The sequence below is a fragment of the Tasmannia lanceolata genome, unplaced genomic scaffold (assembly GCF_043159265.1).
Source record: "Tasmannia lanceolata isolate RefF3 unplaced genomic scaffold, GAP_Taslan_0.1 ptg000003l, whole genome shotgun sequence".
Classification (NCBI taxonomy): Eukaryota; Viridiplantae; Streptophyta; class Magnoliopsida; order Canellales; family Winteraceae; genus Tasmannia; species Tasmannia lanceolata.
In genome coordinates this window covers 14,095,616-14,122,453 of record NW_027518680.1, presented here as the reverse complement: position 1 = coordinate 14,122,453, position 26,838 = coordinate 14,095,616, and the positions used below count along the sequence as shown (strand labels likewise).

General features: G+C 39.9%; 2 protein-coding genes across 6 annotated transcripts in view; one reads left to right on the top strand and one right to left on the bottom strand.

Annotated features, from left to right (window-relative positions):
* The window catches only part of LOC143852044 (nuclear poly(A) polymerase 4-like), a 31,217-nt gene extending 20,343 nt beyond the window's left edge, over nt 1-10,874 (bottom strand). For 2 of the 4 annotated variants that reach the window (XR_013236639.1, XM_077361552.1), the window contains exons 1-2: nt 10,203-10,874; nt 10,023-10,100 (exon numbers count right to left, since the gene is read on the bottom strand). Coding sequence is in view for 2 of the 4 variants with exons in the window: in XM_077361552.1 (XP_077217667.1) it covers nt 10,023-10,100; nt 10,203-10,328 (204 nt within the window). In the remaining 2 variants the exon portion in view is untranslated. The remainder of the gene's footprint in view (nt 1-10,022; nt 10,101-10,202) is intronic. The other 2 variants (XR_013236646.1, XM_077361559.1) reach the window with 1 other exon arrangement.
* Nucleotides 10,875-18,218: 7,344 nt separating this feature from the next.
* LOC143861419 (protein IQ-domain 26-like) lies at nt 18,219-21,133 on the top strand. Of its 2 annotated transcripts, XM_077372349.1 has the most exons (4): nt 18,219-18,376; nt 18,644-19,109; nt 19,790-19,996; nt 20,311-21,133. In XM_077372349.1, the coding sequence occupies exons 2-4, from the start codon at nt 18,726-18,728 to the stop codon at nt 20,920-20,922; spliced, it is 1,203 nt and encodes a 400-aa protein (XP_077228464.1). In that variant the 5' UTR covers nt 18,219-18,376; nt 18,644-18,725; the 3' UTR covers nt 20,923-21,133. The 2 variants fall into 2 exon arrangements, with proteins under 2 accessions (XP_077228464.1, XP_077228462.1); XM_077372347.1 differs by lacking the exon at nt 18,219-18,376 and having other exon boundaries at nt 18,397-19,109.
* The last annotated feature ends 5,705 nt before the right edge of the window (nt 21,134-26,838 follow it).

Genomic DNA, 26,838 nt, shown 5'->3' with positions numbered 1-26,838 from the left:
TGTATTTCCTCAGCATGGTTTTCTGACCTCATCGATGGGTCCCCAAAAGGTTTTTTTAGAACCTCTAGGGGTGTCGCCAAGGTGACCCCCTTTCTCCCTTCTTATTCGTGATTGTAGCAGACACTTTGAGCCGTCTTATGGACAAAGGCATTAATGTTGGGTTAATAGAAGGTCCAGCGATTGGTTAGAGTGGAATCAGACACTTTGAGCCGTCTTATGGACAAAGGCATTAATGTTGGGTTAATAGAAGGTCCAGCGATTGGTTAGAGTGGAATCATGGTATCGCATTTACAATTTACTGATGATACGCTATTATTTTGCTCCCCCAAAGTTTGCCACATTCTTAACCTGAAATCGATTCTTAGATGATATGAGTTGCTTACTGGTTAAAGAACTAACTATCACAAGTCTAGACTTTTTGCCTTGAATGTTGAGCATCATGTAGCTGTGGGTTTAGCTGATATTTTGGGCTACCAATTAGACCATCTACCTTCATCTTACTTGGGCCTGCCCTTGGTGTTGGTAGGCGGAAAAAATCTTTATGGAACCCTCTTATAGAGCAAATCGAGAAAAGACTGGATCCTTGGAAAAGGAAATTAGCTTTCCCTCTTCAAATGTATTGTGAACCGCATTGAACAGATTTGACGAAGGTTTCTTGGGGTGGCGTAGATGAGAAAAAAGGCATACCTTTAATCAGGTGGAAGAAAGTATGTAGACCTATTAAAGGTGGAGGTCAAGGAATAAGAAGAATTAGAGAGATGAACTCGGCTTTGTTGGGCAAATGGTTTTGAAGGTTCGGAGAGGAACCTCATTTCTGGACCAAATTCATTGGCAGCATCTATGGGGCAAAGATCGGCAATTGGAATCTGAAGACCTTTGTAGAAAGAAAGGGGTCAAGGTTTGGAGAGATATCCTGAAAGTTACTCATCGCTTTAAGGAGGGTACACATTTCAGAGCATATTCGGGTGACTGTATCAGTTTTTGGCATGAGGCTTGGTGCTCTGTATCTCTGTTGAAGGTTTTATTTCTTGATTTGATTATAGTGGCAGAGCCTAAGGAAATTTTGGTTAGAGAATGCTTCGAAAAAAATCGCAACAGTGTATTTTGGAAATCGAGGCTTAGAAGAAATTTTTTTGCAGGGAATTGGATTATTTGGAAAGGCTGTTCGAGATGTTAGAATCATGTTATATTAAGCGCTCTAAGGTTGACAAGAGGGTATGGATCTAGGATACTACTGGGGTTTTCTCTGTCAAATCCTTCTACTCCCAACTAGTGCTTCACCTATCTCCTCCATTGAAGCAAAAGTGTGGAAGATTCAAGCTCCTCCTCGATTATGCCTTTTTCAGTTGCGCAGTATGTAGAGGCCAGATCCAGACGATTGATTTCTTACGCAAAAGGGGTATGTGTTTGATAGACCATTGTCCTTTGTGCGTTCAGAATGGAGAATTCATAGACCACATTTTTATGCATTGAAAGGTAGCCAGAGTGGTTTGGGGTAGCATTTTATCCAGGTTTGGTATTTCTTGGGTTTTCCCCTCTGAATTTTCTGAATTGGTGCAAAGCTGGGAGGGTGCTCCATGGAAAAAGAAAGGGAAAGTTCTGTGAAACCTTTGCTTATTAGCTTCCACTTAAATCCTATGGAAAGAGAGAAATTCAAGAATTTTTTAGGGGAAAGCTAAATCTCCATATTTTCTTTACATCAAAATTATCACTTCTGTCATAGCTTGAGCTTGGACCCTTCCCTTGTTTCAATTTGTTTTGGCATTCAACCTTTGGGAGGGATGGAAGGAGGTGTGCCTCAGTGGGGAAAACCATTCAAAAATGAACCAAATGTGGAAGGAACCTCCGGAAGGCTTTGGTTAAATTAAACTTTGATGGCCCAAGCTTAGGCAACCCAGGCCCGGCAAGTGTTGGAGGACTTTTGAGGGAGTCTTGTGGTAGAGTCATATGGGCTTTCTCGGGACCTTTAGGTCTCTCGGATGCAAGTGAAGCAGAAGTTAGAGCGGTCTATCAAGGAATAAAAACTCTAGATCGATCTTTATTGAACTCTACGATTGTTGAAGGTGACTCTGAATACGATTCGCTGGCTTAAAGGGGCGATTGTGCCCCCTTGGAGATTCACGCACCTTTTTTTATGACATTCAAGATCGGATTGAAGGATCTGCCATTGTCTTTAACCATGTTAAGCCAATAACCTAGCGCGTGATAGGGTTGAAAGAATGGGCCTAGAGATGGTTGACTTCTTGCCCCCTTGATTGCTGTCTTTTTTTCTTTGTATTCTCATTTTACTTCCTCTTCTGTTGCTTTACTCTTATGTGCTTAAATTTGGGTGGACCATCTCGGTCCCTTTTAATGAAATTTTACTATTCAAAAAAAAAAAAAAAAAGAGCAATAAGACTAAATTTCAGGACAAGTTTCATTAAAGTGAGGGGGATCTGATGTAGGACACTATTTGTTTTTTTCTTTAGATTAATTATTATTGCTTATTAGTTCATTTGTATTAGGATTAAGAGTTATGATTATATTAGGAGTCACGGTCTTAGTTGGATTACATATAGAGCTTATCCTAACCCTAATTAGATTAGAGATAGAGTTTGACTAGGAGATATAGTTTCAAAGTCTGTAACTATGGATCTATGGTGTATGTAGAAATCAAGTTTTCTCATTCAATAAAATTCCTTGCTCAATTTTTATCTTATTTCCTTGTGGATTCAAGGGCTTTTACCAAGGGAGACAATGTTCTTCAACGGGTTGAAGGCGGTGATCTTCGCCTCCTTTTCCGCACGCTTCTGCCCCGTCAACTATGAGATGATAGGATGAATAGATATTTGAAGTTTTTTCTCTTTTGTGTGGATGTGATACCTTTTCTTAAGCGTGATACTTCATATTAAGACAGTTTCTACACCCAAACTCTTTATGTTTCTATCTCTCTTTTATCCTCTACTTCTCTCCTCTGCTCTCCCCCTCATCCCCTCTCTCGGTTTGGATTATAAGCCGAGATCTCCTTATCCTTCTCACTTTTTACATCATTTCTTCCATCTCCTCTCTTTCTTCTCATATATCTTTCTTTCTAGTCTAACTTATCTTTTTCCTTCTTTTCCCATTTTCTTCTTCACCCTTCCCAATTGAATTCATAAATTGCTCTCCTTTTCTATTTCTATCACCCCTTTTTCTTGATCTTTCTTGATCTTCTTGATCTCTTTCTTAATCTTGGTCTTCCTTAATCTTGATCTTTCTTGGTTATAATCTTTCGCATTCTTGTTCTTGTTCTTGATTATCTATTCTGAGAAATTATATGACGAATGGGCATACAAACTCTTACCCATCATCCCACCCTTGATATTTAATCCAAGAGGCTCAGCACACTTTTTAAGATTGTTGTAATCAAATATCAAGGGCAGTACTTCACTCGTACCACAAATACGAGTTTGTACGCCCTTTCATCATATAATTTATCATCTATTTTTTCTCTCTTTCTCTTGGTTGTCATGGATTCACATCAATTTCGTATCAGAGCTATCGTAGAATGTATTATCAGAATAGTAGGATTATGACAAGAATCCGATAATATGGATCATAATCAATACATTATGAGGAGTAAAGACATACCAAGAGCTGCACTCGTTATCCAACGACAATTTCAACGATACATGGCTCACTCACACTACTTAAGAATTCATAAGGCGGCCATCATCCTTGAGAATTGGTTCCGTCAGACAATGCCTTGTGAACAGTACATGAAGATCAAGAGGGCAACAGATGTTATTCAACGCCTAGTCATTCAAAAAAACTGTCCTTCATCGCCTAGAAGAGGAGAATGGTTTGACGTAGTTAACAAGAGATTCAGATCACGGTAACAAAGTCAACAATCAAAGCGTTTAGAGCCCTACCGAATATTTATTACTTCTCAAGGATGCACAAACAGAAGTCTACAGACCTATGAAAGTAGAGGACCCAATTTTCTTTTTGTCTAAGCTGACACGTAACAACGAATACGTCAAATGGTGAACCTTGTGATCACGTTACTTCAAAGTTCAAACCGACAATAAAATTGCCCAAAGCTTTTTGTGGGTTGAAAATACTTAATTCCACTAGGGGACATCCAAGATGGCCAAAGCTTCATATCATGTTGGTTTCTACCCCCTAAACTCTTATCTTTCTAACCATCTCTCTTTCTTTCTTTTATCTTCTCCTCTCCTCTCTCTCATCCCTTCTAAGAGTGCAACTCAGGTATATTTTCAGGAATACAGGTTGAGCTTTTACTTGCGTTCGGATTGATTCCAATTCATTTTTTGCAAAAGCTCAACCCGACCGACCAAAGTTGCACCCCTAATCCCCTCTCGGCTGGAACTATATGCCATGTGCCTTTATCTCTCTCACTTATTAGTTCTTACATCATTTTCTCTATCTCCTTCTCATATCTCTTTCTTTCAGCACAATTTCTCTTCACCCTTCTTTTCCCCCTTTCCTTCTTCACCCTTCTTGTTTGGGTACATAAACCACTCTTTTCTACCCTTCTTTCTTGACCTTGATCTTCTCGATCTTGATCTTTCTTGTTCTTGCTCTTGATTACCTATCCCTTCTTTCTCTTGGTTGTCATGGATTCACATCATCTCGAGATCTAACAGTCGAATTGACTAGAACCCACAACCTCGTGGTTGTCATAGGCAAGATTCCAGTTCTTACATCATTTTCTCCATCTCCTCTCTTCTCATATCTCTTTCTTTCTAGCACATTTTCTCTTTTCCCCATTTCCTTCTTCACCCTTCTTGTTTGGGTTCATAAACCGCTCTTTTCTACTCTCATTACCCTTCTTTCTTGATCTTGATATTGGTCTTGACCTTGATCTTCTTGATCTTGATATTTCTTGTTCTTGCGCTTGAATCTTGATTATCTGTTCCTTCTCTCTTTCTCGTGGCTGTCATTGATTCACATCATCTCAAGATCTAACAGTCGAATTGACTTGAACCCACAACCTCGTGGTTGTCATAGGTAAGATTTCAATACATATTTGATACTAGATCTAAAGCAATTTTTAAAAAGCAAGTGAAAACCCTAATTAAGCCTCACATTTAAGAAATCTACACATGTTTAAGATCAACTTGGACTTTATGAATCCTACACAATATTATAATGCTAAAGGTCCCAAGGATTGTTTGGACATGCATAAAATGAAAGTAAAATGAAAAGGCTCAAGTTTTGGAGCCAAAAGTCAGCCAATTTGAAAGAATCTAATAACATCAGCAGATATCAGGCTGCAACAAAATCCACTAGACCCTACTGTTCTTTCACACAGGAATTTATGGAATTTTTTCCATTTTTTTCCGAACAGTTGGGACAGAGAAGAAGGAATCTAACTATGATTACGCATTTCATAGGACATTATAGGAGTTTGAGTTGATTTCGTATTTGTATGAATAGGAAGTTGTAAATTTCTGAGTTCTCTCGGAAACTCAAGGATTTAGTCGGCCAGTTATCAGTCCACTTATGGCTAGCAAACTGATTTAGATCAGTGTGTTTAACACTTTAACATATGGCAAGGACCTATTAAATAAAACGAAAAAGAGAGGTATCTTAAAAGGGAGGCTCTTTGGACTTTTCTGCCAAAGATATGATCGTAAAGGGTCCATCAATGTAGGAAGCTTCTTCAGCAGGGTCATTGGAGGATAACGCTGAATTCCTCTTCTCTGACCAGTGGATGTCTATGGTCCAGAAAAGGGAGGGGAAGCAACATGATATATTTATTAAGCACTAATTCACTTTGGGGAAAGGGGTGAGTATTGGAGGGCGGCTGGATCCAGAATAGACAGAAGGCGTTCAGTGTGTGCAGCCAATAACAAATAGTGGACTAGTCCTTGAGCTTGACCAAATACTACTTCCATTTCAACTTACGGGGAGGCCAACTTTATTTAGGATAAACCATCGAGATAGCATCAACAGAAATTTGGTACAATTACTGACCTTCCATCGGAAAGAAACTATATTCAAAAATATATCTCCCAAGGTTCTATGGTAATGGTCATATGCAATAGACATATGCTCAGCTCCGATGGTTCACTATCAAGATCACTAGTGGTCTCTACAAAATGCTCGCATCATAGAACATGGCCCTCTTTTCTGTTGGAGACCAATCTGGGTGCATCCTTGCACACCAAAAATCAGGAATATCAGTGTCAAAGATCAGATGCTATGTTCAAATGGTTGTCCAACGGAGTTCACTATCAAGAGCACCTAGCAGCTATACCAACAATCACCTGCATCAAAGAATCATGGCCATCTTTTCTGTTGAGCAGCAATTTGGGATCATCTTTGTGAATCAAAACTAAGAATTTTAATGGGGCGATGGTTTCTAACATATTCTTAAGTTGGCTTGTTGTGCACCTAATCTTAGTCATTGCAACAAACTAGAACTAGGATGTAAGAGAAATGACCCATAATGCTATCCATAGTCTGATCAGAAGTATCTCAGCTTTTGATTTTATCTTTTATTTCATCTGACTGCTACTCTTCTTTTTCTCTGACTTCACTGATGTGATTGCTCCTCACCCATGCCTTCCGTTTGGATTTTAGAAGAGCGAATCTCCCACATCCGCATTCAACGAAAACACCCTATCAGGGAAGCTTTCTAAAGCAAAAGAGTGCCCACTCTTCAAAACGGCTAACCTTTGCCTCCAGTAACCAGGTCTGTTATTGATTTCGTGTCTGAGTGGGGAAGTGCTTTGTATCATTTATTCACGCAACAAAAATTCCTCTTTCTTTTTGGCCAACAAGAGATCCTCTTTCTACCGAACCAACGGCTCCGCTTTCTCACTCTCCCTTCCACACATCTGAGCACGAGAGTTAGCCCCCTACTGCCTGATCTACGACCAGGACCTGGCCCTTGCTTAAACAAACAAGCCAACAGTTCTATGCTCGAGAACTAAGTACTTAAGCTCGCTAACGCACCACATAAAGACTCCTCTTGTCTAGGCCACATCCATCTATCCTACACTCTCCTCTTCCTTTTCCCAGGACCCGTTAAACTGACCATCTCCTCCATTCTAATTTCTAACCCAATGTGAATGAGTGTCCAACTCCGTATTTACCAGCAAAGAAACAGAATAACTTAATAGTTCCTTTAATTAGAGATTCGGAATGAAAGTCTATTAAGCTATTCCATCCCAATGCTTCAGTCTAGGTGGAAGGAAGCTGATTCAAAGAAAGTGGGCTTGGATAGCAAGGAATGATCTCAAGGTTGCCATGTATAGTAAGGATAGCAATCTGGTCCCTTTCGTCCAAAAAAGCATAGGTTAAAACAACGATTTTCCTCTTACTATTGGAACGCTTGAGTTCAAGCTTTCAGAAGTTCACTGCCGCGGCCCTAACCCAAAGAATGACCACACCCTTAGACTCGTTACGCTTAACTACTGAACTCGTTGGTTCATTTTAGCCTAAAAAGAGGACGAGCTAACGCGCCTTAACTTTATCGAACCCCGCCGCTAGCACCCTTACGAATAGGGCTCCCTCCCACTTCCCTCCGAGCTATGAAAATAATAGAATATGTATATATGTCCCAACATTTCTTTCTCCACCGCGATCCATTGGACGAATGCAGTCTTGAATCAAAGAGGCTGCTAGATACCGGCCGGAGATGTGTACGCGAACGAGGGTCAGAGCCGAAGATGAGACCTGTGCTTTGGTCGAATGCGGTCTTGAATCAAAGAGGCTGCAGATACCAGCTGGAGATGTGTACGCGAACGAGGGTCAGAGCCGAAGATGAGACCTGTGCTAACATATGAGTGTCTGTCTTTTCAAAAGTAGGCAGCTGCTTCTGTTGCTGGTTCAGTGAGTCGTATCTGAGATATTCCCAAAAATTTTCAAGTTAACTTCATGAGGTCCTATCTGGTCTAACTGCATGCATGCCCTTTCGCGGTACAGTGATTGTACTCGCAACTCCGTGGGATGGCGGAAAGTAAGAGTATGCCTTGGGGTTGATCCTTGCGCCTTAAGTGAGCGATAGGAGCATATTCTTTTCCCTGGCTAGTTCAATTGCTGATTTTTGAGCCTATCTCGATAGTTCAAGCCCTCTGGCAAATTGAGGAAAAATTCCAAACAATGACTATCTCAGAGACTTGAATCTGGAAGATCTTCCTTCCCCTTCTCAATTGTCATTGGACTCTGGACTCTGGACTCTGGAGAACTTTTTCTCACAAATTTTCTAATTTGAACGAACAGGAGGAAGAGATAGAACGCCTGTTTACCTTAAACCATGCAAGATGATCAATCCCAGAAGAGTCAGGCAAATTTGTTGCAAGTATTGCATGGATTAATAAGCTGACTAATACTGGTATGTATTGGTTTTTAACCTATAGGATTTTTTTTTGTTTTTTGAATAATTTTTTTCAGCTATAGGATTGAACAACAAAGTACACTCATTGCCCAACAAATTTGGTTTTCATACCAAAAGAAAATAACGATACCAAATCATCCAGTACAATGTTATTCCCAGGCGATAATATGTAACACATTGAGAGTATCCGATAAACACTGCAAATCTGATACTCTAAACCATGGCACACTGCCACTTCTCTCGAAAATTGCAGCAGCTACACAGCTGAAGCAACTTGTCTGAGATTATTAGGGTTGCAAGGGAGGTTTGGAGCAAAATTCTATATATATTTGGCATTGCTTGGGTGTTACTGGCCACTCTTGAGGATCTTTTTGTTAGTTGGTCCTTGGTTTCTTGGAAGAAAAGGGGAAGATCTTATGGGATGCTTGTTTCTTAGCTACCTTATGGGTATTATGGAAAGAACGTAATGCTAGAGTATTCAGAGGCTTTTCCAAGAGATCTCATTTCCTCTACAGCAAAGTGATTGCTTTGGTTATCACTTGGGTAAAAATCCTTCTTGGCTTTCGATTTGTATCTGCCTACGACCTATGGTTTGGGTGGCGGGAGAAGTGTCATAATATGGAGATGCAATTAAAGGAGGTACAAGTGTGGGATCCTCCAGATCCAGGATTTTTGAAATTGAATTTTGATGGATCTAGTTTGGGAAATCCTGGTCCTGCAGGAGTGGGTGTAGAATGCGAATGAAGCGGGGTTAAGTGCAGTGCATCAAGGTTTAAAGTTGATGAATGTGATTCGATGGCTCAAAGGCATTCATCCTTATCCTCAGAGATTTGCTAGATTATTTGATGAAATTAAAGATTGGGTGGGATGATCATTTATTATCTTTAAGCATGTGCATCAATCTGCTAATGTGGTTGCAGATAGGATTGCTAGACAAGGGTTCACGAAGGAGGATTTGGAGCTTTTTTATTTTTTGCCGTCTTGATTTACTCCGTTTTGCTATTATCGGGGTGTTGTTTCTGTATCTTCTTTTTTTGTATCTGACCATCTCGGTCCTTTTTATGAATATAGCTGCCATTCAAAACAAATCAAGGAAAGGCTCGTTCCCAATGCACGATCTGCGACTCCAAAAGACTAGAATTGAAGGCCACTATCATCATTCAACTATCATGGGCTGGAAGATATTGCAGTGTGTGGCAGCAGCCACCCTTATTAAAGATAACTGTTCGAATTATCTGATGCAATTGAAGAATGGAAATTGGTTCACAAATAAAAGAGGAAAAGCAATCAGATAATAGACTAGACTCTGAAGTGGCAGTACGGCTAGAAATCTAAGGCTAGGCTGTACAATGCACTGGAGAAGTCTACTCCAGAGGGGAATTTTACATCCCCTATCGGCAGATGCAACAAAGATGCCCCAGGTGGACTCAAATTGTCTTTTGCAACATATGCCAAGCAGGACCTAAGGTTGTGTACTCCCTATCTTCTAATGGGTTTTTATATTTATCTGTTTCACATCTTCCCTCAATAAACAACTTCAAGGTTAGCATAGTGGAAACAATAATCTGGTTTCAGCTTGAAGGCATTACTAAGTCATACAGCTTGAAGGATAATTTGACATTATTAAGTCAATCATACTAAGGAAAAGAAGAATAAGAAAGAAGGCAAATACTACACAAAAAGGCATAATTACCTGGTCAATCTGGCCAAGAACCTCTTCTCTCTTGATAGCTTCTTCCTTGCTTTCATAAAGTCCCGAATCAACCAAGAACTTCCATACGATAAAATTAAAAACTATTAGATAAACCTGCAACAAATTGAAATACACAAGAAGATAAAACAAAAAAGAACAAACATAGAGCATAGAAAATACCCTTTCTAATTCCAAGCTTCTCTGAAGATCCGCCTCGTTCGGCCCGGCAATGGAGATCGGTTTTGTCACCCCAAACTGCGTCGCAGTTTCCGAAGGCGAACTGCTCAAACTATCAGAACTCCCCATGCCAAGAATCAAAGAAACCCTAACCCTAAAAGTTTAAAAAGGAAAAGAGGAAAAAACAAAGGGAGAAAAAAATCAAACAAGAAAATGACCTAGTACTCAGAGACTAAAGAAAGAGAAAGAATCCGAGGCACGAGCAAACAATTTCACATAAAAGATGGTCTCAGAATCAGATCGATGGGGCAAGAACAGAAAAGACGGAAAAATCGAAGCTAGAAACCCTAAAACCATCAAGAATCACGCCAATACTAAGATCAAAACGCTCAAAACCTACCGAAAAGATCAAAACCCTAGAAAGAAAACACAGATACAGCAGAAAACGGTTCTTAGAAACCCTGGAATTCGGAAAGATGAAAAACGGTTTTTAGAAACCCTAGAATTCGGAAAGATGAAAAACGGTTTTTAAAACCCTAGAATTCGAAAAAAGATGAAGAAACCATAAAATTGGGGAAATCAAGAAAAGGAATTGAGGTGGAAAGTACGTAAATCTGAGAGAGAATTTAGAAACCCTAAAACCAACGTCAAAAAGCGGTTTCTGAATTTTGACGCGGTTTCGAGTTCTATAGATGTGAAAAGAAAACACTGAATGTGAAATGACTGAAATTTCCTTTACATACAACTGAATTATCTGCCCGACAAACGGATTGGCTAGGGTGTTTTCGTCATTTCGGTTGATGGTTTGATTGGTATTTAGAGAAAGTGTGGGAGATTTTAGGTCTATTTAGAGAAAATTCTTCATCTATTGGATGGGAGGAAGTATGTAGAAAGAGAAAGCAAATTAGGACTCAGTTCCATGTTGTAAAATATTAAAAACTCTCTATCTACCTATCTAGTATCTATCTATAGATTCTACACAAAAGTGTATCTTCTTTTGTGTCTTTTCATGAAAATTGTTATTGAAAAAATTTTCATGAAATATTTTTCATGGATTTTTTTCTACTGTGAATTTTTTTTTGCACACCTAAGGAATGGCATGCATTATTTGGATGATCCAAAGCGTTCATTTGATGGGTCCTGACATAGATAGGGTGTGCCCAAAAAATCAGCTCCATCGGATCATCCTAACCCTTCAATCTATGGACGAACCTTCAGCTGAGGGGGCAAACCTTAAACAAATTGAAACTACAGAGGTATATTTGTCACGTTTTAAACTATATGGGTGGAAGTGGATGTGTCAGAAACTAGAGGGGTTGTAAATGTAATTATCCCATAATTTAATTCATTTAAGGTGCCTGGCTCTCTTTGAAAGTAGGGTTTCAACTCGGGCAGGGTTAAACCCGAAAAAAAAGTCAGGTCGGGTTAAGCTCGGGCCAGGTTCGGTTTTGGTTTGACTTTTCCCATCTTGAGTTGAGTTCTGGTCGAGTTCGGGTTGGGTTGGGTTGAAGTCCCAACCCGAGTGAAGCCCGACATTTTTTTTTAGTTTTTTTATTTTATTTAAACTTAAAAACTCAGGTTGGGTTGGGTTGGGTCGGGTTCGGGTTTGAAAATGGGTTCCTTAATCGGGTCGAACCTCGTTGGGATGGAAATCGGGTCGGTTGGTGTTCGGGTTCGGGTTGGAAAAATGGGTCTCGGGTCCCGGCCCGAGTTACACCCCTACTGGAAAGTGGGTCACCATGGCTTTCCGCAGAATTGCCTAGCAAATCCCCTCCGTTTTGACTTTTTTAGGGCTCATTTCCAGCTTCTTCCCATGGGTCATTTCCTTTCCCCATGACCTGCAGCCACATCAAACCTTAAAATATCTAAAATGCTGATTGGATTTCTGGTTGATATTTCAGAGAAAATCTCAGAAATTTCAGTCATCGAACACTCTATTTCTGATGGAATGATGGAACAAAGCTGAATGGATTTATTTGGCCATAAAATACGACATGGGAAGGCAGAAATTTTTTTTAACATTAAAATACTAAAGAAAATTGACCATACACGTTAGAACTCACCTTTGCTATCATCTTCTACAACTGGAGTGATGCCACAGTTATAGAAATCATGCATGTAGGTTAGAGAGAGAGAGAGAGCTGCCCATGGGATGGTGAGAAGAATATTAAAAACCCTTTTGCAATGGGCAGCAGAGAGAGAGAGAGAGAGACGGCATAATGGGAGGGCGTTACAATTTTTTAAGGGAGAGGTTAGTTTTTTCAGGAATGTGAAATCGGCAAATGCTATTTTGGGAATTTCGTTTTCGTGGGATTCAATTTTGAAATTTAAAACCAATGAAATCCTAATTAAGGCGGCAATTTCTATTTAAGGAACTTCGTTGATGTGGGGAACGTATCGTAGGGCGAGATTTTATCCTCGTATCTGCCATGTTTATTCCCATTTCAACGTCGTCGGTAGGACTGTCAATCGGGCCGAGCTTGGGCGGGCCTGAGGTGCTCAAGCTCAGCCCATGTCTATACGACCGGCTTCGGGCCTGACTAAATTAGAAAATCTGCTTGCCCAAACTCCACAACGGGCTTCGGGCCGAGTTCGGACTTGCCTATCACCTCTTATGTGTTGCACGAGAAAAGACTAAGCCAAGCACAAAAAAACCATTAAACTTGTTGGCTTTGGCATGTGAGAAAAGCCACACCGATTGATTTTTTGCCAGATTTTGTATTCATTTAATAAATCTAAAGTTGAACTATAGCCTATAGGATATGATGATCCAAACCATTCATATTGAGTGGGCTAAAGAGAGGGCAAAATAAAGAAATGAAAAAACCCTATTTAATGTCGAACTATAGCCTCTAGGATGTTAATGTTTAAGTAACTATTTAATTAATATCTATTGATTTTTAAGGGCATAAAAAATCTTGAAAAATTATATAGTAAATATATTATCGGGCCCGGGCCTATAACGGGCTGGACGACCCTTGATCAAGCTCAGCCCAATTAGAGTTCGGGCTTCAACTTTTGACCAAGCTTGGTTTAGCTTGTTCTCATTTTAATTATGGGCGGGCTTTTATCTAGCCGAACGGGCGGGCTTCGAGCTTGCCCATCCCGATTGACAGTCCTAGTCGTGGGAGAACTTTAGAAAACAGGCTAAGCATTGCATTGTGCGAGATTTTCTCACCCAACTGGAAGCATTGAATTTTAAGGAGAAAAACTTTTCCGAAAATAATTTCTTGAAAATAAGTCGAATGACACTTGGAAAGTTAGCTGCATAGTATATAATATAGATAGATAGATAGAAAGTTCGTCCAAGACAGACGACGCCGGGGCGTCGCCCCTATGTAGTCGTTGGCGATGCAAGTCCCATAAACCTTGCGATTTCATCTCCACGCACCCAAGCCTCGATGAGCTACACCTTGCACCCACCGGGCCAGGGCTAAAAGCAGCTCTGATATGTGGCTGGTTACCTCAAAACCGACAACCAGAGAAGAGAAAACGCTGGGTTTCCCTACTCTGAAGGTGTTGATGTAGGACTTGGAAACGGTTTTCAAGCATCAAACCATGTAATTAACTGGGGAGAAAACTCTATGCATTTAGGGTTGCATTGCATTATATTTAGGGAAAAATACACTTAGACCCCCTGTGGTTTCTGACACATTCAACTAAACCCCTAATGTTTAAAAAGTTACAAGTAGACCCCTGTGGTTTCAATTTGTGTAAGTTAGAGCCCCTCAGTTGACGGTTCATCCACAGATTGAAGGGTTAGGATGATTCGATGGAGCTGATTTTTTAGGCACACCCTATCTATGTTAGGGGCCATCAAATGAACGCTTTGGATCATCCAAACAATGTGGGCCCACTGTGTTTTTTGTAGTGTTTGGATTCGGGTGTGGGCCCACATTGTTTGGATGATCCAAAGCGTTCATTTGATGGGCCCTGACATAGATAGGGTGTGCCCAAAAAATCAGCTCCATCGGATCATCCTAACCCTTCAATCTATGGACGAACGTCAACTGAGGAGGCCTACCTTATACAAATTGAAACCAGAGGAGGGGATCTACTTGTAACTTTTTAAACATTAGGGGTTAAGTTGAATGTGTCAGAAACCACAGGGGTCAAATTGTATTTTTCCCTTATATTTATAGAGAGGTTTACAAGTAGTTTACATAAAAAATTAGGGCTGCAACTCGAGCCGGGTTTTACCCAACCCGCATCGACCCGACCCGAAAATAGCCTGGGTTGGGCTCAGGTTTCATGGGTTTCGGGTCGAGCCGGGTTGATCATTCAAAAGCCCACATGAATCTCGGGTCGAACCGGGTTTGAAGGGGCCCGACCCGACCCGACCCGACCCGAGTTACGTAAGTTATGTACATTTTTTTCTATTGTTAGTTAAAAGTTAAAAGTGAAAACCCACGCACCCACTGTTACTGTATGTGAGTGTAATTTCTGCTTCTATGGGTTGAGTTGATTCAAGTGTTTGATTCAGCATTGTTTGATTGTAATTACAACATTGTTTGATTACATCATTGTTTGATTCAAGTGTAATGTGAGTGTAATTACATCATTGTATGATTCAAGTGTAATGTGAGTGTAATTTCTGCTTCTATGAGTTGAGTTGCCTTGTCAAACAAGAATTTTCCTTAAAAATTGCGTCAACGTGAAAAAACCTGACCCGACCCGAACCGACCCGAGATTTATCATGGGTAGGGCCGGGTTTGGGAATCGTGGGTTTTCCGAAAAAAAACCCGACCCGACCCAACCCGGGATATTTCTCGGGTAGGGTTGGGTTCTCCAAAACCCGACCCGCCCGACCCGAGTTGCAGCCCTATAAAAAATGATCTGCCTATAACTACTTGTGTTCGAATTGAAAATACATAACTACAATAACTTCCCCCTACAATCTCTCTCTCTCCAAGAATTTATTCTCCGTCAGTCACTCCACACTTTTCATGGTGTACAAGCTGCGATGACAGGAGAGGAACCCCTCTCTCCCCTCTTTTCCATCAATCTGCATTTTTTTTCTCCAATTGAACCCCTTTATGCTTCTATGGCGTTGAACTCCTTTCTTCCTCTCCGAGCTACCAACAACCGTTTCTTTCGGAAAGTGATATTTACGCCCCTTTTGATTACTAGGGACACCCAACACCAATGTATCAATGACTAAAGGTGGGTTAATGTACTTGATGTCATAAAAATCCAGTGGGTTTGATTGCCCCGTACACTGGGTGTCCCCGGTGATCAAGGGGCCTAAATATCACTTCTCTTTCTTTTTTAATAATTAAGAAAGCAATCTCTGGTTTTTTTTTTTCATTTCCTTTCTTTTTGGCCACATCATTTCCTAGGGATTCCAACCTGAGGAACTCAACAAAATGACCCTGAAGATATGATGGAATTTCGCTAGGGAAGATGTAATTTGGGCCACACGATCAAAAGCGTGACCTAGCAAGTTAATGGTTCAAATCAATTGAATGTTGGGCCCACAATGTCTACGTGGGTGCAGCTCGCTCGGGCGGGTAACCCTAACCCATCCCGAGATGGTATTACCTCAACCCTAACCCGACCCAACTGACCCTCATGTCAAGAGGGTCAATCCTAACCCAAGAACCCAACACATCTAACTCGATATTTATGTTAGGTTCGGGTTGAGCCCGGCCCAATTTGCACCCCAATTTGCCCTAGTTGTATTAACATATGAGGCTTTAGGGCTTCTGAAGCATTCAATGGTTCAGATCATACATGCTCATTCCAAAGGGATTTTTTCGTGATTCGTGGGATTTCCTCAAGAAGAAAAATTAGACCTGGCAAAAAGTGACCCGGACCCGCGGGTCCACCCGGCCCGCACGTAAATTTACGGGTCCGGGTCACCTGTTGGTGACCCGTTAGAAATTGACCCGCGGGTCCACCCGGCCCGTCAAAAGTGGGCCGGGTCGGGTGGACCTGCGGGTGCCCGTAAAAAAGTGCAAAAGACGGTTTTTTTACTTTTTTTTGTAGTTTTCTCGGTAATTGTCATATTTTATATGTAATTTTTTTACTTTTGACCTTTTTACGGTAATTTTTCATTTCAAACTTAGAAATTCTGAGAATATTTCAAAAATCCGTAATGATTACTTCTCTTAATTCTCTTTGTTGCTAGCAACCTTTGCCCCAGACCGTACTTCACCCAATCTTTGCAGCAAAGGAGGGGCTACAAGCCGAAAAATAGCCCAGGAGAAGGTGGCTAGCAAATCCCTAAATAAAAAAAAAACTCTTAAAAAATACGTCAAAAATCCGGGTGACCCGCGGGTCGACCCGGCCCGTACGGGCCGGGTGCGGGTCCAATGTCAATGACCCGTAGAATTTTCCGGGTCACTTTGACCCGGCCCGTTTGACCCGGACCCGTACGGGCCGGGTCAAATCCGGCCCGGCCCGCCCGTTTGCCAGGTCTAAGAAAAATGCTGTCCATTCCTATTGCTGAATGTCTGGGACCCACAACCCAACAAAATTACAGTAGGTGCAGTTGTTGGCCTACCAACAACAGTTTGCTACATTTTTTGGGGGTGGCCCCATTTTGCTGCTTTCTGACCTCTGTCTAATTTAGCCTGTACAATTTCACTCCACACCTCAGGTTACACGTACTCATTACTTGTGGTGGCCCACAGATCAAGCCCTTCAAATAAGGAAGCGATATATTCGCCCCACTTTTCTTCCTTCGGCCACCCCATCTTAGGATATTTATTAGAGGTATTCTGTACTGAAGGGCGCCCTTGTAGAAATGAGGTGAAAGGGCGCCACCCTTTCACCCTATTTCTGCAAGGCTGCCCTTCAGTTTAGAACTCCTCTATTTATGAATACTCTTTTTACAAAGGGGGTGGCCAGGGGGGAGAAATGGGGACGTTCTAATGTTTATGAAAATGTGAAGGCTATTTTAGTCTATTTCGTTGTTATTTTAAATCTCTCTATCTTTTCGTGCCTTTCTACTAAATGCGATCAGTTACGGGGAAAAAATATTAAATTCCCGTTTAGCTTTTTTGAAATGTCCAGAATACCCTTCGAACCTCTCACATTATGTATGCTGTTGCTACTAAACGAGAATCTCCTGCTTCTGTTTCAATCGTAGATTTAAGTATTTAACTTGTTTTGATTGGATGGCTAGGATGGACTCGAGCAATGAGATAACTTTGAGTGGGTGCTTTTATCAGTTTGAGTGGTATTTCTAATCTCCTCTCATGAGAATCTCACTTTTGTCTGTTATTTGTGGAGGTAAAAACCGATTTGTAAAGGTTATATGTACATTTTTACCTCTACAAATCGAAGGGTTGGCATGATCTTACCGGGCTGATTTTTTTCGGCACGAGTAGTTTAGTCATCTACTATGGGGGAGTAGTAACTCTTATCTCTTCAAAATTTTATCTTGGGATTTGCTAGGCGTACTGTCAGATGCAACAGACCATCCGCAAAATGCCTTGTGCAGTGACGCTAGCAAAACCCTTTTATCTTTATTCAAAACTTTTCTTTTCAAAAGGGCACCAAGATCCCGCCCTTAGGCTGGCAAATTCAAACAAACCTAATGCCACCATTGCGTGGCATTTCTGTAATTTTATAGACCGAGGAATGCATTTTGTTTAATGCTAGAGGGATTAATAGTGAAATAGATAAAATCCAATCCCTGTACATTACATTGTAATGACGATACAAAGCCCATCCCTTAACGTACTGTGGGCCCCACCACGATTATGAAACTGAAAAGGCAACGTCATTTTCTCAATCATTAAATTTCTTTAGTCAACAATATGCTGGAAAATCGGTACGAAATTACAGAAATACCTCACAAGGCTCGACAGTTTCGTGAGGAAAGGTATTCTTTCCTTTCTTTCTCTGAGTAGGTAAGAACTTTTGGCATATTAGAGGACTCGAAACTCGAAACGTTTCTTTTTCAGTTTTTCTCTCACAGCAAAAGAGAGAGAGAAAGCTCTGTCTTTCTTTTTTACAGTTTTACTAGATAAAGGGAGATTCTCAGTTCAGGCCCTTTTCATTGGAAAGATCCTTTACTTGAGAGGGACTTTCTAGCTATAAGGAGATATCTGAAAACCCCATAAGAAAAAAAATAGTTAATTTATTGGTTTTCCATTTTTTTTCAAAGATATTCGTGTAATTTCATCATTGGATGAAGAAAAATCCATTCTTTGTTTGAAATCGAGAAGGTGAGTTATTCTCTTTCTCTCCGTTTCAATTCCTCTACCATTTTTTAACAGCTCTATGTTTTGGGTCTTTCTCTCTGATTTTCAATTTTTAATGGGCCATTTTATTCTCTTCTGTAGCATCTGTTCTGTCTTATAATACAGTTCTCTTTTTTTTTAAAAAAAACCGTTCCTTATCTTTCTCCCGTTTTGCAAATGGAAGAAATCTTCTTCTCTTTAGTTTTCATCTAGGGTCTTCATTTCCCACATTTTCCTCTTCTTTCTCTGTAGGGTGCAGCGCAGCTTGGTTTTTCTTCTCTGTTTCATTTCTAGTCATTCCCAGCCGGAATTATCATTTTCAGGCTGCCGGAAAATGGGCAGGGCGGGGAGGTGGTTGAGGAGCTTATTGGGTTGGAAGAAGGATAATTCGATTTCCGGTGACCGGAAGGAGAAGAAAAGGTGCAGTTTTGCCAAGTCAGGGAGGGATACCGGTGGGGGCGTGGGTCAGAATCCGGTGAGTGGTCAGGGCGAGGCTGCATTATTGAGGTCTTATTACAGAGAAAGTGAAAACGAGCAGAACAAGCACGCAATTGCGGTGGCAGCGGCCACAGCGGCAGCTGCCGATGCTGCTGTGGCAGCGGCTCAGGCCGCCGTGACCTTTGTGAGGCTTACGAGCCATGGAAGAGGTACATTGTTCGGCGGTGGGCTCGAGCGGTGGGCCGCGGTCAAGATCCAGACGGTTTTTCGGGGTTATTTGGTAAGAAATTTTATTTTTTCTATTTTTTTTAGCTATATACTGTTGATGTTTGGATAGATTGGAGAGGCAATTTGGGAAATTTTGGTTAAAGGAATAAAGGGTATATTTTGGCTAGATGATTTTTTTTTTCTGATGTTTGTGGGGATTGGAGAGCAATTTGGGAAATTTAGGTTAAAGGGTGTGTTTTGGCAATGTCTGTGATGTTGGGTTCTGTTTTGTGCCAAATCTTGTTATAACCTGCTTGTGGAATTTTATTTTTTGTTGTTTAGCTTTTTTTTCTTCTGCATTTTACTGAATCTGGCTTACAAATGGTTGTGCAGATTGGTATTATTGAACTGTGATTAGCTGAATATGCTTTCAAAGAACTTCTAGCTATGGGTTTTTTAGATACTTTTTGTTTGAATTTTCCCTCAATTTGTTTTTCACTTGTTGAATCTGATGCTTAAATGGATTTAGAAATTGGATATTTATTTTTCTGTTTTTCATATCATGCTTCTCTTCTTCATTTGCTCAATCCCAGAGTTCAGTAACAAGTAGTACTTCTGTTTCAATCTTTCAATTTTAGTGTAGTTCTAACAGAGTGGCATGTCCTAATTTATGCTTTGTAGCTCTTTTAAACAGAAAATTTACTGGATTTCCTTTGTTTACTCTGTGACTGAATCTTGCATGAGTAAATGCAGGCGAAGAAAGCTCTCCGAGCTCTGAAAGGGCTAGTGAAGTTGCAGGCTCGTGTTCGAGGTTATCTAGTGCGAAAGCAAGCTGCCTCAACTCTTCATAGCATGCAAGCTCTTATTAGAGCTCAGACTACTATCCTAACACAAAAGGCTCATTATCTTCTCAACAAAGATCACAGGCTTCAAGCAGACGTTCGACCCCGTGAATCCATTGTAAGATTCAATTCTACAATCTCGAGTGTAAATGAACACATCATTAGGGCTCTGTTTATTTTGGATTTTGTACCCAGTAATCAGTTTTCGACTAACAATCGGTTATCAAAATCCAAAACAAACAGGTCCTAAGGTTGTTGAGTAAATGAACTGATTTACAGATCAAGATTTCACCTAATCAGTTTTTGACTCACTATCAGTTCTCAAAATCCAAAACAAACTTGGCCTAAGTTTGTTGAACTGCTTTACAGATTTAAGATTTTTCCTTCTTTGAATAAGTTTTGTTGATTGGAGCTCTTTTCCTTCTTTTTCAGGAAAGATTTGATGACACTAGAAGCAAACACATGGCATCAATCCACAGCAGGAGGCTATCGGCCTCCATCGAAACTACGATCAATGTCTTGGATGATAGCCCTAAGATAGTTGAAATAGACACTTACAAACCCAAATCAAGATTTCACAGAACCAATGCATCCATGTCAGATTGTGGGGAAGACCCAATTGCAAGAATATCTCATGTTCCCGCTCGTCTCTGTATACCCGATTGCCAGAATTTCCAAGACATCGATTGGGGAAATGAATACAGGTTCTCCACTGCCCATAGCACCCCTCGTTTCGTGAACTCCAATGGGTCGACTATAGGAATGCCAGTGACACCTTCAAAGAGTCTCAATGCGGATACCTTCTCTCGGAAGTACTTGAATTTTCCTAATTACATGGCGAATACACAGTCGTTTAAGGCAAAGTTAAGGTCTCAGAGTGCTCCGAGGCAAAGGCTTGAGCCAGGGTTGAAGAAGAGGCTTTCTTTGAATGATTTGATGGAGTCTAGAGTGAGCCTCAGTGGTGTTCGGATGCAACGGTCTTGTTCGCATGTTCAAGAAGCCTTTAGTTTTAAGAATGCTGTAATGGGTAGGCTTGATAGATAAGCTGAAAAGATAGTGCTAAATAGTAGGCATGTCAGCAAGAAGGCATTACGTAATTTGCATTGCCAGATGCTAAGAGTAGTCAAGATCTCTACTTTTCAATTTTAACAGCTTTAGACAGATTGCATGGAAACAAGCAAGAATTAAAAGCTTGTGTTCTATTTGTGAAAGCAACCATGCCATCTTTTTGAAATTCTAAAGCATTTTTTTATAATTTGTTGTTTCGAAGAAGGCACTCAAAAGTGGAAGGTAAGAGAGACCCAAATCTGTCCAAAGGCTAGCAATGAAGCAAGCAAGGAGATTGAAAAGGGAAAATGGCCCATTTGTCGTTGGAAACACACCCCAAAAAAAAATAACTATATAGAAGTGGGGCTGCAATTGATATCTTATGAGATTGTCTAGGCAATTTCACAAAAGCAATTTTGCATCCCCTCTTTTCTAGGAAAGAAGGGCCACCTCATATCATTTAAATGAATAAGAAATGAATTTGCTAGGGACCATCCCAGAAGGCATTTCACGGATGGTCTGTTGCATGAGAGAGTAGCCACCACATGAATGAAGACAAAATCTGTTGAAAAGTGAGCCTATGTGGCTGCTCTCTCATGCAGCAGACTGTCCGCGAAATGCCTTCTGAGATGGTCTCTAGCAAATCCCAATAAGAAAAACTCAGCTATGAGTAAAAGAAGGGTCGAGAAATGGCTCTGTATGGTTGCCAGGGTTTTTTAGTTCCTGGGTGTTATGGGGGAGAAAAAAATACCCTGGGAGATAGGTGGGAAAAAAAAAAGTCCTGGAAGTATCCTGGTAAAATAAAAATCCCATGTTTGGTTCACCGGATTATGGTGGGAAAAAAAAAAACCTTTGTTTAGTTGCTTGAACTGTTGGGTAGAAAAAAATTCTTCTCAAGCTTATTTTTGGTTCCTGAGTTTATTTTTGTTCCTGGGGTTATCTTAGGATGTGATGAAATGGCAATCATTACAAAAATGAGATTAAAAAATTCACCCCACAAGTAATCATTACAAGAGTGGGATTAAAATAAACCTAGTGCTAAAAGGCAACCAAACATGGGATGGAACAAAAAAAACCAAATTTAACTTACTATCCCACAAAACTCCCAGGAACAAAAAAAACCCGGCAACCAAACAGAACGTAAGCTTTAGTGACCCCAAAATCTTGAAGAAGAAAGAAAGAAAGAATCCTCTGTTTGGTGAGGGAGTCTAGGGCTTTAAGCCATCCCTATATAATGTTAGTGATTTTGCATTTTCAAAATCATGTATATTACATGTTTTAGTGTTTTGGAAAATGTTTTATCAAAAGCGTTTGGGAAAAAGAAAATGTTTTCTTAGAAATATTTGCTTTTACAAAAGGATGTAGAAGTGTAGTTGAAAAAATTAGTTCCACATCGGATGAGAGAAAAGAAAGAGAAGGGCTTATAAAGCACTACCTTTTCTAACTCTTGTTGATTGCACATTGGGTTGAACCCATGGTTGGACCCGCGGGACGGTGCAACGCACCGTTCGCACACGCGCACGCGCGGCGTGGGCAATGGGCTATAGGGCGCATAGTGGCGCTTTATTGGCGCTTTTTTAGGCGCACTTTGCACTTCGCCCTGTAGAGGTGTTTTTCACACTGAAAAGACACCAGATGGTCTATAAAAATTTGCAAACTTCTTATTTCAGATAGAAATCGAATTGGCAATTCTGACTGATTTTACACTCTCTTCTACACTCCTACAAAAATCCCCAAGTATTTCTACATACTGTTTTTCTTTTGTTTACTGTTCTAGATACTGTTTTTCTGTAGAAACAAAATCTAGAGATTTCTCTAAGGCTTGAAATTTCGGAAGGGCATTTCGGGTTTGATTCCGCTAGTGCTACGCGTCATCAAACATTAGTAGGGCTTCCCTACTAGGCTTCATTGTATCTTGGAGGCAATTCGCGGATCCCCTTTGCACACTACTAGTGGGGGCGAATCTTGTCTTAATGAAAGTGATATCACGCCTTGAAGCAACAAGTTTCTGTTTTCTATCATCAACAGTACCCTCAACAAATTTTCCAACAATCTTAAGACAAGATTTTTCTACTGTTGATTCAATGGCACTTTATTCAGTTCGTCAAATGACCCAAGACTTTGTCAAACTCGAACGTTTCGACAAAGGAAATTTCAAGCGCTGGCAGAAGAAGTTGCACTTCATTTTGACATCACTCAAAGTGGTCCATGTTCTCACTACTCTAAAGCCGTCAGCAAATGAAAATGAAACTTTGGCGGAGGCTCGTGCAAGGATGAAGTGGGAACAGGATGACTACATTTGCAAAGGGCACATCCTAAATGCTATGTCAGATACACTATTTGACATATATCAAGGCATGGGATCAGCAAGTGAAATCTGGAATGCACTTGAAGCCAAATACTTGGCGGAAGATGCCAGTAGCAAGAAATTCACTGTGAGTCAATTTTTAAATTTTAAAATGGTAGATGATAAGTCTGTTATTGATCAATTACATGAAATACAACATGTAATTAATCAAATTCATTTGCAAGGCATCCTTCTTGATGATTCCTTCATTGTCCCGTCAATTATTGACAAACTTCCACCAAATTGGAAAGACTTTAGAAAAAGTCTAAAACACAAGAAAGAGGAAATGTCTATTGAAGACTTGGCTCAATGCCTCAGGATTGAGGAAGAGTCAAGAATCAGAGACAAGAAAGAAAATGAAACTGTATCCTCTAAGATCCATTTGGTGGAAAATGTCAAGAATTCGAACCAACAAAGAAAAGGCAATTGGAAGAGAAACAAACACCCTGAAAAGAAGACTAATAAGAATAAGAAAAGAAAGGGTGCTTGTTTCAACTGTGGCAAACCAGGCCATTACAAGAGTGAGTGCCGACTTCTTAAGGATAAGAAGTCGGGTGCACCAACAGACAAAGAAAAGTTTGTCGCCATGATTTCAGAGGCAAATATGCTTGAAGATGGCAATGATTGGTGGATTGACTCTGGTGCGACGATGCATGTCTGTAAAGACAGGAACCTGTTTTCAACTTATGAAACAGTTGAAGATGGAAGCGTGTTATACATGGGAAATTCGTCGACAGCAGAAGTCAAAGGGAAGGGCAAGGTGGAACTTGAGTTCACATCCGGCAAGCGACTCACTCTAACCGGTGTCTACCATGTACCAGAAGTTAGAAAGAACTTAGTGTCTGGAAGCATTCTCAACAAGAATGGCTTCAAACTTGTATTTGAATCTGACAAGTTCATTCTTTCTAAGGGGGGTACTTTTGTTGGGAAGGGATATATGTATGAAGGGATGTTCAAACTTAATATCAATAAAGTGAATGTCTTTGCTTATGTTTTGGATTCTTCTTTATCTTTATGGCATAATCGTTTAGGACATGTAAATACTAGGAAAATGAATGATATGGTTAAGTTAACCTTAATTCCTAAATATGAAAATGACTTAGTAGATAGATGTAAAACATGCATGCAAACCAAGATAATCACTAAGTCATTTCCTAAAGTAGATAGAACTTCTAACTTGTTAGATTTAATTCATAGTGATGTATGTGACATACATAGTGTTCCCACAAAGGGAGGTAAAAAGTACTTTGTTACATTTATTGATGATTATTCTAGGTACTGTTATGTTTATCTACTTAGTCATAAAGATGAGGTTTTAGAAAAATTTAAGATTTATAAAACTGAAGTAGAAAACCAATGTATAACAAGCATTAAATGTCTCAGATCAGATAGAGGTGGTGAATATCACTTTTCTCATTTCTGTGAATCAGTAGGCATAGTCCATGAATCTTCTGCCCCTTATACACCACAACAAAATGGTGTAGCAGAAAGGAAGAATAGGACACTTACTGAAATGATTAATGCTATGCTTGTTAATTCTGGTTTAAATAAAAGTTTTTGGGGTGAAGCCTTACTTACAGCTTGTCACATTTTGAATAGGGTACCAAGTAAGAAATCTGATATAACCCCTTATGAATTGTGGAAGAAAAGGAAACCAAACTTAAGTTACCTTAAAGTTTGGGGTTGTAGATCTATAGTTAAAGTCCCTAAACCTAAGTTAAGAAAATTAGGTGAAAGGGGTATTGAGTGTATCTTTTTGGGATATGCTAGTCACAGTAAGGCCTATAGGTTCTTAGTTATAGAACCTAATGATTTCATAGATGTCAATACCATAATTGAATCTAGAAATGCATTTTTCTATGAAAATAGGTTCACTGCAATTCCTAAAGAAATTGAACCTACAACTTCTGTAGATCATCCTTTAGAATCACAAACAGAAGTTGGTGAACCTAGTGTACAACCTAGTAAAATAAGAAGAAGTTCAAGAGATAGAAGGGATATGAGTTTTGGCCCTGACTTTGTAACCTACCTGGTAGAAGGGACAAGGGAAAAACTCCAAGGTTTTGTCTTGTTAAACTTAAGCATAGAAAGTGACCCTCAAACCTATGGAGAAGCCATAAAGTCACAAGATGTTGCTTTTTGGAAAGAAGCAATTAATGACGAAATGGATTCTATCATGGGTAATAAAACTTGGATTTTGGTTGATCTACCACCTGGGTCTAAACCGATAGGATGTAAATGGATCTTCAAGAAGAAGATCAAAGTAGATGGGACCATAGAAAAGTTTAAGGCAAGGTTAGTTGCCAAAGGGTTTACTCAAAAACCCGGTATTGATTACTTTGACACATATGCACCTGTTGCTAGGATTTCTACCATTAGAGTGTTGATTGCCCTTGCTTCCATATACAAACTTCACATTCACCAGATGGATGTTAAAACCGCATTCTTAAATGGTGAACTTGATGAAGAAGTGTATATGGAACAACCTGAGGGATTTATTCTGCCAGGCCAAGAGCATAAAGTATGTAAGCTTATCAAATCTTTGTATGGGCTTAAGCAAGCCCCTAAACAATGGCATGAAAGATTTGATAAAGTCTTAGTGTCAAATGATTATAAGATACATGAATCAGATAAATGTATATACAGTAAATTTAAGGGCAGCAAAGGTGTTGTTATTTGTTTATATGTTGATGACATGTTAATTTTTGGTACTGATATTGCAAGCATTCAAAGTACTAAATCATATCTTTCTCAAAACTTTGATATGAAAGATATGGGTGAAGCTGATGTGATTTTGGGTATTAGAATCATAAGACAGGACAATGGTCTTATTCTAACACAATCACATTATATTGAGAAAGTTCTTAAAAAGTTTAACCATTTTGAATGTTCACCCATTTCAACACCTTTTGACCCAAATATAAAGTTGTATCTTAATACTGGTAGGACCATCTCTCAACTAGGGTATGCTAGTGTAATTGGTAGTCTTATGTATGCTATGACTTGTACTAGGTCAGACATAGCATATGCTGTAGGTAAACTTAGTAGGTTTACCAGTAATCCTAGTTTTTCTCATTGGAATGCAGTCTATAGAGTTTTAAAATATTTAAAGAAAACTATAGACTATGGTTTATGTTATAGTGGGTATCCAACTGTAATAGAAGGATACTCTGATGCTAGTTGGATAACTGAGCGTATAGACCATTTATCAACCAATGGGTGGATTTTCACCCTTGGTGGGGGAGCAGTCTCCTGGGCCTCTAAGAAACAGACATGCATAACAACTTCAACTATGGAAGCAGAGTTTATAGCTCTGGCAGCATGCTGTAAAGAGGCGGAATGGCTTCGGAATTTGTTATTGGAAATTCCGTTATGGTCTAAACCAATGCCATCGATTTATGTCCATTGTGATAGTCAGGCCACACTATCAAGGGCATATAATCATGTTTATAATGGTAAGTCCAGACATATAGGACTTAGACATAGTGCTATAAGAGAGTTACTTACTAATGGAGTAGTAACTATTGATTTTGTGAGATCGAGCCAAAACTTGGCCGATCCATTCA